Genomic DNA, 16,498 nt, shown 5'->3' on the forward strand with positions numbered 1-16,498 from the left:
AAAGTGGTCCTGATAATGATTTCTTACATCCTAATAAAGTATAAGCCTTTTAAAGATTAGTAAAAGTACTTCTCAAGAGCTGTCTTATTTCTTCACATGTTTGTCTCTAGGATTTTGGTTGCATGATACAGTCTTCATATGGAATCTTCATACTGGAAATGCTTCTCAGTGAAAGGTTTTAAGTATTTTGTAATCTCATGCCAAGTAAAATTGTGATCTGAGCCTCTTCTGACCTTTTCACTGTTAGCCTGTCTTCATGGCAAGTCCATGTCCTTCCTTGAAGGCAAAAGAAGATGTCTTTTAACTGCCAGACTGGCTCAGTATTGTTATAAGTACAAATGATATAATAGTCAAATGGTGGTATGTCTGCTATTTTCCCCCCTTTGAGAGAGAGAAAATAATCTTTCCCTCTTACTCAGTTTCAGAAGTCTGGGAAAATAGCAGCCTTAAATAAGGCCCAAACCAACCAAAATTTTGATTTCTTCCAGAGCTTTGCTTTTGAATCCACATGTTCCCCATGCCTTCTTTATTTTGACTTGCTATTTGGAAATAAGATGTTGAAGATAACGTGTGCTTTGAAGCTTGTGTATTATGTATTTTATTTAGATTAAATCCTTTAAACATTTGACAATAAAACATAAATTGTGGAGCTCTCATCTTTAGATCAGCTGTAAGTGAATCATTTAAGTTTTCAACATCCTTCAAGTTTGGGAAAAACACAGAGTCTCAGTGATGTTTTGGCTACATGTGTTGGTAAAGTGCTATGAGATTTGCTAATCAGTATTTTTAAATGGATATACATAACTGTTTCTTCAATGAAGGAGCAGCTTGTCTGGCAAAAAAAAAAAAGTCTTAGCTTATGCCTCGACAGGGAATAGAAATCAGCGTGCTCTTCAGATTCCTTTTGTATTGGTAAGCAGGGAGGAATGGCAAACAATATATTTTATGTTATCATATATGAACTGCTCATGATGGAAAACAAATTTTGAAAGGGGAAATATATAGACTGGAGAAAAAAAAGCCTTTAATGTGAACAAAAAATTTTGTCTAACTTATGTTAAAATCTTTCTAATATTAAGAGAAAATTGTGCAGTAAAAATGCATATTCAGCAACATGACATGTACTAACTGAAATGTAAAAGTCTTTATTACATAAGAATCAGATCTCCAAATATTGCCTTTGTCTTACTGTCAGGAGAATTTCTCACCTTATTGTTTTACAGTATTTTTTTCTTCTATAATTGGTCCTTTTAACCTTTTATTATGCTTGTAGAGAGCATTTTGGCCTTGCACTTTCCAAGGGGAGACATTTCAGTACCTGAAATGTTATCATTTCAGGTACTGTAATGTTTGGCATGATTCTAGAACAACAAAAAGCTGCTGTTTCCAGTTAGACTGGAGGAAATTTGAGAGTTTACCTGACCTTGCTAGTACCTGAGAAAACACCACTGTATCCTTGCTTTGCAAGGATTTTGTCTCCTTTGAGCTAACTTGCATTGGAGTTACACTTTTTTGTTTGTTTGTTTCCCCTCCCTAATGAAGTCATGGCTTCAGAGTAATGAAGTTCTGCCTATTCAGCTCCAAAAGTTATGAGATTATAAATCCTTTTCTGTCACTTTTCCTGTTGGGTGAGAGAGCTGGGCTGTCTGAATTAAGAATATTTATTTTGAAATTTGCCATTGAAATCAGCTTTGGGCCATCCCCGATCTCCAGGGAAAGAAGGAAAGAAATGTAAAATAATGTAAGTCATAACTGAAGAAGTCTTCTTTCAAAGAGACATCTGGAGGTTTCAGCTGTTGCATCTCAGTTGGTACCTGAAATCAGAGAGTGCAGTATTCTGTGTTTATCTAGAGTTGAAAGTTTGGTTTTCCCATGAGTGCTGTTAATTTCTGCAGAATCTAAGTTGAATTTTCTTTTCTATATGAAAATTTCTGGTCCTTAAAGGATCAGTCTTCTAGAGAATGCAACAGATGGACTGCATCTGTGCTGCTGTCTCTAAGGGACTCCCAAATCACTGCATTCTTGTCACATCTGGAGGACCCAGTTCATTGCCAATAATTATTTCCAGCATATTCAAATTCTAGTTTTTAAGTTGGAAAATACTTTTGTCAGTGTTCAGTTTAATATTTATTATCTTCCACTTAGACTCTAAGCTCTTACTGTGGCAGAGGAAAGCAACTCAAGTATTGGTTGCTGCTGTACTCATTCCTCAGTCTTTGAACTGGTGGCTTCAGTGTCTCAGCTGTTCCTCATAGTCATTCAATGATGAAATAAGAGAATGCTCCAGTCCTTGGTTTTTGCTGATAATGTTGGCAGCCCTCCCAGAAGAGCTGGGAACTAGTTGGTTTCCTCCTGTTGCAACTGGAGAAGTTGGGAGCACAATCAGGAGCCAAGAATGTTGGCTGAGAGGTAGCATCCAAAATATGAGGACAGCATCAAAAAAAAGAAGCTGGGGGGTGAGAGGGGGAGAAGTATTCTTGACAGAAGTGTTTCATCCCAGCAGTCCTTCCTACTGACAGGTTCTAGGATGGGAGAGAAGAGAATACAGAGCACTTTCTACCAGCTCTCCAGCATTCAAAGAAGGTGTTGTACATACAGAGAAATGTTTATATAGGCAGTGTATCTGAAGGTGATGAAATACTCAAGAAACAATCCAGAAAGCCTGTGCCCTGTGTAGGATCGTAGAGTAATTTAGGTTGGAAGTACTTTGTCCAATTCCCTGCTCACCTGCTTAGTAGATTACTGAAGCCCTACTCTGAGCATTGGTTGTCTTTGGCAATGGACGTCATACTCTCTCTGGGTTTAACTACCTTCATAACAAAGATTTTTTTTTTTTTTTTTACTTTTTTTTCCTTCCTAATATCTAATCAGATTTTCTCTTGCTGCAACTTGCATCTGTTGCCTTTTGTTCTGTTTGTGTGTTGCGTGTCTGAGAAGGATTTGGCTTCGTATTCTCTATACCTGCTCATTAGGTAGTTAAGACAGGATTAGATCTCCCCTAAAGCCTCTCTTTGGGCAGAACAAGCCCAGCTCTCTTAGCTTTTCCTCATACATCACATGCTCCAGCCCCTCAACTATCTCAGCGGCTCTCCGCTGCAGTCACTCGGAGTGTACGCTTAAGTGTGCTTAAGAACTTAGACCTGAACATGGCTCTCCAGATGCAGCCTCTTAGGTAGTGAATAGAGGGGAATAACCACTTCCCTCAGCTGCTGGCTGCATTTCTGCTAATACAGCTCAGTACATGTTTGGCCTTTCTTGATGCAAGAGCATGCTGCTGACCCCTGCTTGACCTGTCCGTGGGGACTTCCAGCTCCTTTTGTGCAAGCTGTTCCTTAGCTGGTCAGTCCAAGCCATACGTGTAGCAAGGGGTTACTCTCTCAGGTGTGAGACTTTTCAAGAAGTTCAAAGACAGATGCAGCTCCTGTCAGCCCAGTTCTCCAGCTTGCTAAGACGTCTCTGAGTGGCAGCCCCATCAGAGCTTGGTGTCATCTACACACTTGCTTAGGGCGCCTTCTGCCTTGCTGTCTCATTTCTAATTGAGACAGCATTACCCCTGAGGGATGCCTGCAGTAACTGTCCGCTTGTTGAACTTTGTACTATTAATCACAGCCCTTCAGAGTTGGCAGTCTAGGCCATTTTATGCTTGCCTCCTAGGGCAGCAGGCCAAACCATGGTGTCCCAACAATTTGACTTTAAGAACACCATGGCAGACCATAGGTCCAGCTTCGCTAAAGTCAAGATAAGCAGCATTCACCACAGCACCAGTTTCCTCTGATCCTGTGTTGTTTTGGGTGTCTGTGATAGGTAGGTGACACTTCACTCGGATGCAGCTGAACTGTCTTTCCACTTGGCAGTTTAAGTGTTTAGCTAGTGCTCGGTACAGAGAATTTCTCTTTGCTCAGTCTGGAGCAATCAGTCTTCTGATGGGTGACACAATGACAGCTGCTCATTGATTATTTTTGTATATATATAGAGTGGTAGGGGTTTTCTTGATTTTGTTTGTTTGTTGTTTGGTTTGGGTTTTTTTTCCCTGGGGCTGGTGACTAAAGCCTCTTCCTGACTTGTGGAAAACCCGGATTCACATCTATAAGGGGAGTTAAAAGCAGAGAGGGTAATTGGGGCTGAACCTTGCCTTGTATCCTTTTGAAGCGGTTGTTGCTCTGCAATCTGAAATGCAAGAATTGTGGGGCTGGGAGAAGAGCAAACAAGTGGAAGCTTTTGCAGGTGAATGGCGAGGCTTTGAGAGGATGTATACCTAGTTCAGCTTTTTTCTCTTGGGTTATTTCTGTTTCTCCCCCCCCCCCCCGTGTATTTGTTATGTATCATATGTTTTTATGATTATATTGATCTAGTATGTAAGCAGTTCTGGCTGCAGAACTGTAGCTCCAGTTTGCTTCCTTCTAGCTGAAAGTCCTGGTGATAGAAGTGTAGAATTTATACCATTTTATAGAGAAGATCAATATTACAATACCCATCTTCTGGTCATAGAAACTGAGGCACAGAAGGGAAGGAAAATGATTCGCTCATTAAGACAGTAGTATGATGTAGATATGTTTGTGTCCCATGTGCATCTATAATGCTGCCTCCCACAGTGCAGGGGTCCTGCTCTACATACTACTCTCCTAATTGATTTTGCTAAGACCTTGGAATATATATTGGTTAAATACATTAGCTAAACCCCTTGGAGTCCTCAGCTAAAATTGTGAAGAGGAGCACGTTCTGCAGGCTCACTAGCTCGGGTGTTGTACTGAACTTGTTACCAAAATCCTAGGCTGAATTTATAAATCTCAGTGGTGGGGAAAAAAGTTATCATCTTTCTTGAAAGCTTTGCAAATACGACACCATCAGTGAGCAGCTGTAAACACGAGACCCACAATAGCATTCTCAGTGGTTGTTCAGAGCAGAGCTGTATTTTAGGAGCTTGCCGTCAGCACACTGCAGAACGTTATTTGAAATTACGCTGCTAGGTTACAACAAAACTACTGCAAGGCTGTGTGAAATAAGTCTAAAGAGATCTTTCCCAGCATATCACTGGCAGCTTTTATTTTCCCAGAGGCAGATGATATGTACATCGTTACTGATTTTTTTTCTTCTTTCTCTCACAAAGAATTCCAGCAGCTGAGATAAGTTTACAGCTTCTTAAAAACTGATAATGAAGCAGTCTCTGTGCTGTAAGAGAGACATGAGATAAGTGCCTGCCATTGCTACAGCATTCAAAAGAAGATAATACAGGGATAAAAGTTTAAAATGACACTTCAGGAAAATATTCCTTGTTCTCCATCTTGATTAAATCCGTTTAATGAAGGTTGTTAACTTTAAAGAATGTGAGAAATGCAATTTGCAAGTAAATTAACTTCAGTGTGTTCACTAACTGATGCCGTGCAACATTGTCTTGAGATGCTTTGGGACTTCCTACTTACGTGAAGTAAATATTGACAGCAATGCCAACAGAATTGCAGAATCCCTGACAAGTGGAGAATTGCAGCAGATTGCTTACTGAAGACCTGAGTTTTCACTAAGATATCAGTATGTGAATTCTGACCCCTTCCTACCCTCCTTTCCCCTCACATGCCTTGCCAACCCAATAAAGCGTTTTCCTTTTGCTCCTTAAGGATCCTCTCATAAAGATGAGTAACCGATAAACAAGGAGTTGACGTTTGCTTTATCTTTTTCTAACACTGAGAAGTGGTATGTGTATTCGCAACATGCTTTTAGAGCAAATTGATGCAAAATTGAATTAAGTATTAAACTGAATAAAGGATTTTAAAGTTGTTATAACAGCTCCTTAGCTATGTGTTTTGGATAATAGAGGCATGAAAATTAGGACTGGCATACTTGAAACAGTGGACTCAATCTGTGATACATATTGCATCTCTTTTTATTATAAGGAGCTCAGGATGTCACTTAGTTTTTAAGCCCTTTTGCATGTTTTGCATGGGGGGACAAATTTCTATGTTGGTTTTTGCATAGCATAAACCCACTAGTTAGAGCAGGATGTTGCATTAGGACAGGGTATAGTTTGGGTCTTTTAAAGGCAAGGAGATGGTCTGAAAAATAGTCATTGATCATAAAGTTAGTTACCTACTGGGGCATTACAGCTGAAATACATTTGAAAGCTTGTTTCTCTGACCCTGTGGAGAGACTTGGGAACCCTGGATTCAAATGTGTATTATGACAGTAAGATAATCAGAAGATTTCATAGCATTTTACCAAGAATGGGGAAACTTAAAAACATGGTAAAGAAGGATTAAATGTTTTTTGTGTGGCAGTGGCAAAAATGGAAACAGAAACCTAGTGTCCCAAGGCACAGCCTGGAGTCCCTCTGGCCTATGCCTTTCAATTTCTTGGGAAAAACTGATTCCCAAAGGGAAGCATATATTTCCCACCCTTTCATGTAGATAAAATACAGCCACAAGCATTTGATACACTTTGTATTTTCCCTGCTCAATAGATCTTCTCAAAGATTTATTCTCGTAATGGAACTCTGAAAAGTTAGCTACCTTCAAATCTGAGATATGTCATATCTCTTCCATGCCAGTAAACTCCTCCCTCCACCTCCTGTATTATACTTGTTCAAGGACCAAATTTAATCTTTTTCTAGGGGCAACTCTTTTCGAAGCATAAATTTGTTTTAAATTTAAAATACAGTATATTATGCCCTTGAAGGGGAATGTGTCATGTTGAGAATTGTATCCATTTCAAAGTATGATGCATCACTTGTCTCTAGCCCTGAAAGGTTTTTAAAATTGGTGTTTCATATTTTTAAAGTTTAAAAAGCTATTGCAGTTCTTTTTTCTTTAATTCTTCTTGAGCCTTGTTCAGTTGGGCTCTCAGGAATTGAAGGTATCTTCTCACCCTGCCAGTGACAGCCAAGGGTAATATCTCTTTTGAGCACGGCTGTGAAGCGGAAGTGAAGACGTGACTGCATATTGTGTCTTGCCCACAGGTTGGTAAATTCAAACATGCTAACTTAGTTGCTTCTGTTACCATATCCCAAGATACCTGGAAAGCTGTCCAAGGAGGTAATGGACCTCCCATACTACTAACTAACTAGTCTCTAGTTACCTAGTCCATACGGCTAAATAAACCTTCCTTGAACACCCTTGTAGTGGTACTCTCAAGCATAGCCTGTGCAAGATGCATTGTTCTACATTTGGTAAAATGCTTTATTAGTAACTCATTTGGGATAAGTTCCTGTTTATGAATCATAAAGCAGGCCCAGGTTAGAAAATTTAACTCTCTTTAATAAAAATAAAATTCTGTATACCTCTGTGCTGGTATGAAGTAGGTAGGTTTCTTCTACAGTGAACATGTAGACATGCTTTTTTTATGTTTAGTGTAGGCACTTCTTAAAGTAAAAGCACGGATTGAGGATTTTTCTACCCAGTGATGCAATGCATCAGTTTAGCTCCATGTTTTCCTATTTATTTTATTGAAAATGACGAAACCCTTCTGCTTTGAGAAGTTCAACCAGTGTAAAAGTGGTGTGTTGTCCTGACTTCCAAGCACTGACGATGAACTAGTCTGAAGCACCCAGTTTTCAGTTCCATCTTGCTTTTAAGCTTGCCAATTACTGTAATGCCTTTAATCAAACTTGCTTTGATTACTACAATACTAGTAATTAACAGTTTGGTAGCATTTGTGAAAGTGTTGCTCAGCCTGCACCCCAGGAGAGATCCAGCTACATCCATGAAGCCATTATGCCTGGCATTTTCCTACAGAGTGCTGTAGGTGTGAGGGAGGGTGGGAATGTAAAGAACTCTCCTGCCTGCAGAGGTGAGGTTTTCTGATTGACAGGAATACATCATTATGAAACAGATACTCCTGTAGTGCCCGCTATCTGAAGGCAAGGGCTCCCTTCGGTGCATGGCACTAAGTACCCAATTCGAGGAACAAAAGAGGTTTCTACAGGTATGTGCCTACAGGCATCTGATACAGAAGGCTTTATTCTGTCATTGTGTTATGTGACACATGCTGGTATGAATCTCTTAAAGGCCTTTGAGAATGTGAAATTTAACACATCTGATTGTTGTACTTCCCACTAAAGGCCTCAGAATAGCAGGGATGCAATTCATTTCCTTGAAACATACTTTTTCTCAAAACAAAGGCTCTAGTGTCAAACTTCCTAACGAGTGGCACTGTTTTACATGTAAGATATTAGATAATGCCTGTGCATGGATAAATCAAGTTCACTGATACTGGCAGGAAAGCAGCATCTGAGTTTCTGTGCAAACTCTGCCATGTCCCAGTGCCGGGTACAGCAGCTGCTGTGCTCCCATCCCAGCAAAGGTCTGTTGAGAGAATTCTCCGAGGAGCACCTAATACCAGTGCATTAGCATGAGAGCAGAGATGTAGCGCTTAGCTTCTAGCATGGAAAAAATGCAAAACATTCTGTATCTACAGAATTTGGTTTTGATCTGGTTTAATAGAGCATTGTAATGCTACTTTTTGAAAAGGATAGCTGGGTGTTTATTGTGAGTAAACCAGAGTGTTCTGTGATGAACTTCCACACAGGAACTGTGTATGTATTTAAAACAAGGAAGGTGTTACCAGTTTTATAAGATTTTTGGCTTACTACAAAGCAGTTATTCTGCAGGCTTTGGTCCTTATTTATTTAAGGTTTCTCTTTCAGATAAGGTAGGTCTTTGTGTTTGGAAACAAACTAGGGAGAACTCTGCAAACAGTGTTACTTTAAAGAGCAATTTGAGAAGGTGGGATGAGTGACTGAGAGATTGTCTCAGGCTCTAGTTTTGATGAATGCTTTAAGCCAGTGTAAGCTGGCGTGGCTTCAGAAAGAAGTCATCTTGCTTTGCCCTTGCCTGCTCAGTCCTCCCCCAGTCCGTCCCCTGCCTTCTATCAGCCCAGGTGTTTGTGCAGTTGCATGTGAACTGGGGAGTTAATCCAGTTGAAAGCAGAGAAATAAAAAAAGAAAAAAAAATATTTATTTCAGAATTTCAGACAGTTCCCTAGGCTGGTTTGCTACATTGCTGCACAAATAGCAGCCCAGGAATGGAGCTAGTAATGGGCAGGAATTGAGCCAATTCAGGGCTTAGATTATTCTGGTTTATTTTTGTTTGTTTTATTTGGGTTTTTTGTTGTGGTTTTGGTTGGTGGTGTGTTTTGTGTTCCCTCCTCCTTTCCTCCCACCCTCCCTTTGGAGTTTTCTGAAAAGCAGAGCGCCAAGCTCATGACAGTGCTGATTTTCCTTTGCCACCTCTAAGCAGGCAGTGGTTTTTCTCTGCTTCTAGTTTCTCTCATCAGCCACTTCACGTTTCCAAATGTGTGTGGTGCTGCTGTGCTGAATACCCAGCTGTCATCTCGGAATAGTTCTTGCATAGTTGCACCTCTGAGTTTTGTGAAACTTTTCTTTCACTGTTGGTACAAGTCATAACATTTGCAGACTTTGTACATAGGTAAAAGAGAGAACTGAATTCCTTTACATTTACTTAAATCTTTACTATTTGTGTCCTCCTTCCCAGCTGCCTTTTTTTAATGCCCACTTTACAATAAATGGTCATTCTGTGCAGATTTTTGGACTGTGCAATTTCATACCTGTTTGTGTTCGAACTGTTTTCAGTCACAGGATGTTTTCTACAGTGATTTTACTATTTACTCTGGTTTCTTTTTCCCTTGCAGCTTGAGCTTTGCTCCTTTCCTGGTGCCTCTCTCCCCATTCTTGTCTGCCAGCCTCGCTCTTCTTTTAAGTTCTTCCTTAAACCTTGCTTCTCCTAGCAACCTCTTGTTTTCCCTCACCAGTGCTTGTTCAATTTACTGTTCAGGGGACGGGGTCTCTCATTCTTGTTTGGAGACTTTTTGTTGTTTGAACATAGCCAACTGTTATTTAGACATGGTCACATCATCCAGGTTGAAGATTAAGCCTATGTCTCAAAACTTTTAAATTAGTATTTACATTTTCATTCTATGCCTAAATTTTCTTTTCCCAAAGCAAATATACTAACTAGATTATGTTCCAGTAGCTTAGTACAAATATTCTTTGCATATTTGATCCATCTTGATATACTGAATAATTGTGAGTTAACTGTACAAGCATTTTGGGAAGAAAAAAAAAAAAGTATTTTTTTACTTGGTTGTTTTCTCCTGTGTTAAATTTACATGTGAGTATGTAAATACTTTGCACTATCCCATAAAGCAGATTATTTTCTTCAAGTCAGTAACACTAGGAGTACAGCCTAGCCCCAGTCCCTTGAAGACTGTACTCTCTGAGGGCAGCATTTTCAGAAGTGCTGAACACTTGCTGCATATTCAGCTGGCCTGGCATGCTTTTGAAAATGTTCCTCTAAGTGGGAATGCAATTATTAAGAAAAGCTACAGCATTAATTTAGTGAAGACTGAACTGTATGTGCACTGGGGAGTCTGAAGGCTAATGTAGCTTGCAGGGTTGGATCCATCCTGTCTAACCGGCTGTGGCGCCAATCAACAGCCCAGGTGCCCTAGACTTTTGTCTACAGTCACTGGAGATAGAGGAGAGGAGAACTCGGGTCAGCGGCTAATTCAGATCTTAGGTGAACCAAAACACTGCATTTCTAACCCTTTCAAATAATGCCATGAAATCAGGCAGGCTGAATGCAGCCCAAAATGCCTGTCTTATTTTTAATAACCTGCCTAGGTGGTTGTACGATGCTGAATGCCCCATCCCTTGCAGTGTTCAAGGCCAGGTTGGTTGGGACATTGAGCATCCTGGTCTAGTGGGAGGTGTTCCTGCCCATGGCAGGGGGGTTGGAACAAGATGATCTTTAAGGTCACTTCCAACCCAAACCATTCTATGACTCTGTGAATTACTGCTGCGAAATTTGTCTTAAGTATGAAGATGATGACAGTGCACGTGCTGATAGGGAACTAGTAGAGAAACATCCTGATTTACCTGGTGGAGGAGTGTGGCACTGCCTTTTGTCTTTAAGCTGGGGATTTTAGAACACAGAATATAGAAAAACATAGTTTTAGGAAACATAGGCATGGAGCTGTGTTCAAAGGACAGACCAAAATGCAAATTTTAACTTTTTTTTTAATTATGCATTAATGTACACATAAATGAAAATAGCTTTTTATAAAATTGGCATTTGTGCTTTCCAGTTTGGTTTGTTAAATGCTGGTTTTTCTTTGTGTACTTGAGTGTGGCTTGTGCTGTGTGGACTGTGTACAGACAAAATTGCAAACTTAAGAGACTTTGGAAACTGGCTCTGTAGGATTTCAGCCTCAAGGCAAAGCTTTTGATAGAGTTATCAGAAATGAGTTTTCTACAAAAGAATTGGTTTTGGTTTTTATTTTCTAATCATTTTAGTTCAGTGTTGTTGGGAAGAGAAGTGTTTACTTTAAACAATTAGTGCTGTCAGTCAGTTTTAGTGAATTGCTAGTTAAAATGGTTTGTAAAGCAGTAGAGAGATAATCATAATAAGTCATAATCAGAAGTCACTTGGTGTATGAAAATACGGAAAGGGACGTTTGTGAATTGGGTGTTGATCTGTAAGGGGGAAGACTGGGTTCAGGGCCAGCCAAATGCTGTCACTAGTTTTTCACCCTGGTATCACTCCACTTCTATGTCCACCCTCCCTTTTGTCTTATCTCTGTGTGTTTGTTATTGTAAGTGCTTCTGGGAAATTCCTGTCTCTTATGTAGCTTATACAGAACCCTAATGTTGAAACTGCAATGACTTCGTTTCATTTAGAACTTGAAAAAAAATTGTTTTCATATGCAGAAATTAGTTTTGCTTTTCAGTCAGTTTTCCTATTAGGCTTTGCTTTTTGTTTGCAGCCAGCTGGTTTGCTCTGTTGAGTACAGAGAGTGACTTTATGCTTAAATATTTTATATATTTAATGGTTTTGGGTTTTGTGTTAGAAACAGAAAGCATTTTAGCTTCAACTGTAAAAAGGTGACGCTTCGCTAGTGGACAGCATGACTCAAAGATGTCAAATTTCTGCTGAGTGCTTGCAGTCAGGATTCCTTGGCATTAGTCCTCTTTCTGTTGTACGGCTGCTTTTGTAGTAAGCTTGTAAAAATAAGTAAAAAACCCAAAACAAATCATATCAGAAACATTTTGAGGGTAATTTAGGAAAACTAACTAAACTAACTGAAATAAATACTAGACTCTGTCTTCTCTGTGGTCCTTACATGTGCCTGTATCTCCCAGATAGGACATGCTATGTGGTGGAAGAATTCTGACTCAGTAGCATGAAATAATATTTGAAGGCTTCCTGATTATTGTAGATTGTAAAACATTTAAATCAAGATTTATATATTTATTTATTAGGGGAGGAATGACTCTATTGTAAATGACAGTTGTTATTTTAAAAGCATCTTCCACAGTTTATTCCTGCATCTCTATATTTGCAAATATGCTTGCAAATAAATTTGCAAATGGCAGTTTTGCCTCCTGCTAAATGTTAATACCGAAAACCAAGGGGATTTTGCTTCATATAAGTACTTTAGGGCTGCTGGAGTATGTAAAATGTAGGTCTGTGTGAAATACAAATGCACGCTTGTTTTGGTATTTTGGGATTTAAGTTTCCGGTACTATTCATTTCATCATGAACATTTGTTTCCTCTGTTGCTGAGAATGAGATCATTATTGCTGTGATTCATCGTGCTCTCGCATTATCCACAGATTACCAGATTATAAAGGCAGAAAGGGAGTGTTCTGGCCACTCAGTCTGACCTTTTGCGTCACGTTGGTCAAAGGATTCCCTTGAATAAATCTTTTGAAGTAAAGCCTTTAGACTTTTCTCATTTTGATTTAAAAGTTTCTAGTGATGGACAGTCAATTGCACACCTTGGTGAAATTAGCTTAAAGAATGAATGGCAAAGGAAAAGCAGTTGAAACTGTTCATGCTTTTTTTTCTTTTTTCTTTTTCTTTTTTTTTTTTGTTTAATTTGGTGCATTTATAACCTAAGTCTCCTTGTGTTTATGTCCTGTTATTTTGTATGTGTAGATCTATAATATCAGTAGCTTTCTATCCCTTTGAGAGAACTTTTCCATGTGCTAGCAATCTCTCTATGTGAAGTTATCATTGTTTTCTTTCAGCCTCAAAGAAAACATTTATCTTATGATTGTATAATTTTTGAATACATATTAAGTATTATCTGCTGGTTTCAGCTGTTGTTGTATGTTCTCCTGAACTGTTCCAACTCTGAAAAAGAGTTTGAAAACAACTGCCTGTTTTTAAAACTACTTCCTGCTGATAATTGTGCTCACAATATTCACAGTAAAGGCCAACCCATTGCTACTGCGTGACTCAAATTTCCCCTTTGCTTTTGCTTTGCTATAGCAGCTACATGTCTAATCAGGGAGAGAGATTGCTGGAGGCTACCTTAAATGAAGTCCAGAAATGCCACATTTTTACTGTGACCTTTGCTTACAATTTCAGTGGACACTTGAACTAACTTCTCTAAGGAGCAAAGCAAATGTATGTTAAAACATGTATAGTGTAGCTCTAAATTGCTTCAGAGTTGCCTGAACCCTGCAAGTGAATTTCCCAGCTTCTTAGCTCTAATCTCATGTCATTGTAAATGCATACAATGCTCTCTGTTTCTTGTGGCTTGGACAAAGAGGTGCTTTTTCTTTTTCTTACAGTAATAAAGCCTGAGCACTTGTAATGTGTTAAGTTTAGGTCTTCCACCAAAGTGTTTTTAACAGTTTGAGGAGGATGGGGAATTCTTTGGTATACAGATTTCATGGCTGTAACTGAAATGCCTAGGTTAGAAAAGTAGCTCTCTGGCTCACCTAAGATCTGAGTTAGCATTTGGCAGTGGTGTTCTTTGTGACTTCTCCTTTGTCTCCAGTGACAGCAGACAGACTGTAGGACGACTCAGCTGCTCACTTTGGTGCTCCAACAACCACTGAGCTCCTTCTGGTGCGTGTGGTGGTGTGTTCCTCCCCCCCCCCCACCAGTGATGAAATCTATCAGATATGAATGATAATTTTAGTTAATCTCAGTTGTGAAGGTGTCTTAGGGTGGGCATAGATTAACCTGACACTTCAAGTCAGTAGAGAGCTAGGAATATTTTAATACCTAGAATATTTCTCTACTCCACTCTCCTGAGACCCCATCCACAGTACTGCATTTGGCTCTAGGGTTTCCACATAAAAGGGACATGGACCTGTTGGAGTGAGTCCAGAGCTGGCCACAACATCATCAGAGGGCTGGAGCACCTCTCCTATGGAGACAGGCTAAGAGAGTTGGGCTTTTTCAGCCTGGAGAAGAGAAGGCTCTAGGGAGATCTTAGAGCAGCCTTCCAGTACCTAAAGGTGCTGGAAGTGACTGGGCAGGGGGGAATGGCTTTAAACTGAAAAAGGGAGATTTAGATCAGATACTAGGAAGAAGCTTTTCACTGTGAGGGTGGTGAGACACTGGCACAGGTTGCCCAGAGAAGCTGTGGCTGCCCCATCCCTGGCAGTGTTCAAGGCCAGGTTGGACGGGGCTTTGAGCAACCTGGTCTAGTGGAAGGTGTCCCTGCCCCATGGTAGCAGGGTTGGAACTAGATGATCTTTAAGGTCTCTTCCAACCCAAACCATTCTGTGATTTCTCAAACATAAAAACTGGTGTGGTAATTTTCTTCCTAGATCTGTTTGATGAGCTGACAATTATTATGGTTCCTTGGCAATTGGGTTGTTAAGGTCTTTCCATTTTTCTCCTTTCTCACTACTTAGACCAAAAAGTTGCATCAAATTTAATATTCCTGTGTGTAAATTTAAGAGAGACATACTGAGTTTTCAGCTAAATAAATATCCAGCTATGCTGTGTTTTCTTAATGCTAAAATTAGCTTTCACCAGATAACAACATAAGGTATTGGATATTATGACAAATTTTGAGTTCTAAATTCATATGATTTCAAATGCAAACTAAGGATAGAAATGCTCAAGGATAAAAATTCTTAGCAAGGCAAATGTTTATGTATAAACTGATTATGTTATCTGAACTATTCTTCCACTGCTAATAATACTTAGAAGAAACGTGTGCTTTGTTACTCTGCCATACTTTAAGAACATCATACGGTAATACTTGCATTACCATGATGTGCCAAACTATACTGACGTCCCTGTATTTTTTTAATACTGGATTTCTTAACACATTGCTACATACACAAATGCACACACACCCCCACATATGTATTTTATTTGCCTGCCTCACTCTCCTTCTCTCACACTTTATCTTGACACTTCTTTTATTGGTAAAACCGGAACCATTTTACAACATGTAAACCACACCTGAGTAGCTGATAGGAGATCCAGCGTATGTTTGTTACCTTGATTGCAGTGAGAAGACTACCTTTGCACCTTCAGCTTAATGGTGCTTGCTTTTTTTCTTTCTAGATATTGTCAAGATAATGTTTTTATCAGTGTGCTTGCTTTCAGTAAAATCTAATGGAAACCTGTAGTGGTTTTGGCTTGGTTTTAGCTATTATGAGTTCCAAGGGTGCCTATAATGAATAGTAGATGGTGATCTAATATTTTTGCAGCAGTGTTAGGATATGGAGGAGTGAAAACTCATATAGGTAACAGCTGATTTGCTTGGCCAGAGAAGTGAGTAGCCAAAGCTGCTTTCTTTTCCCAGCTCTTCAACACGTCCTCTGCTATGAGGACAACAGAAACTTACTGCAGTTTTCTTACTTTGCTCTTCCATCTGGTTTTCTGGGATCCTGGGCTCCTAAGCGGGCATAGGAGACTCATGATGCTATATGTTCTTAAATGAAGTTTAATAAGAGTATTCTATCTTGCTGCAGTTACTGGGGGTTTTTTGATATCATTGGGTCTTTCTTAGGCTGCATTGTATGGTGAGCATTGTAAGTCACAGAAGATGTTGGCTTGTTCTTTGAGACCATTGCTTCACATGGACAACTTGTGCAGTAAATGTAGCAGGTGCTGGCAGGATTTTTTGGGGGGCTGAACTGTTAGCTGGGTGCTGTCTGTTAGCAGAAGTGGTGCATCAAAGTGCCTAGTCTATTTGATATATTCGACAGTTAAACTTGGGTTTATTTCTTCCTTTTTTGGGGGTTGCTAATGAAATTAAGAAACAGTGTCACATTCAACAAGCATGTATATTCCTTGACTTCCTCACAGACATGTTACTTGACCTCAGTGATCTTCTTCAGGTAAGATGTCTTTTTTTTTTTCTTTCCCCCTTTTTTTTTAATTATTATTTGAAACTTTTGAATTGTTAAAGTTTAAGATCGATTTCAAGCAAAGAGCTCTCAGTATGGGGTGTTCGGGATGTTCTAATTTCTCTCTAAAAATTCTGACTTGGAAAATCACTGGGTTTGAAAATCTGAGTAAGAAGTAAATTTTTTATTTTTTTTTTTTTGCCTTCAATGCTACACATTATGCATTGAGAGTTAGTATGATCCTTTCATCAGGATTCAGAGTCACTGCAATGGCACAGAGTCAGATGCTACACATTTTTAAAACAACAGTTGTTGAAGACAGAAATAACTTTTTTGGTAGGTAATACTGTCTAAATGGATTAGTGCACTTACAAAGACGGGTTT

At 39.4% G+C, this 16,498-nt stretch overlaps 1 protein-coding gene across 5 annotated transcripts in view; it reads left to right on the forward strand.

Annotated features, from left to right (window-relative positions):
• The window catches only part of BRF1 (BRF1 RNA polymerase III transcription initiation factor subunit), a 177,521-nt gene that overhangs the window by 53,422 nt on the left and 107,601 nt on the right, over positions 1-16,498 (forward strand). For 3 of the 5 annotated variants that reach the window (XM_030484998.1, XM_030484999.1, XM_030485000.1), the window contains exon 4: positions 16,074-16,105. The exons of 1 other annotated variant lie outside the window; for it this stretch is intronic. In XM_030484998.1, the coding sequence (XP_030340858.1) occupies positions 16,074-16,105 (32 nt within the window). Of the gene's footprint in view, positions 1-16,073; positions 16,106-16,155; positions 16,451-16,498 lie in introns of those variants that run through there. One more of the 5 variants, XM_030485001.1, reaches the window with a different exon arrangement.

This window comes from Strigops habroptila, chromosome 4 (genome assembly GCF_004027225.2).
Source record: "Strigops habroptila isolate Jane chromosome 4, bStrHab1.2.pri, whole genome shotgun sequence".
In the NCBI taxonomy this organism is placed as follows: Eukaryota; Metazoa; Chordata; class Aves; order Psittaciformes; family Psittacidae; genus Strigops; species Strigops habroptila.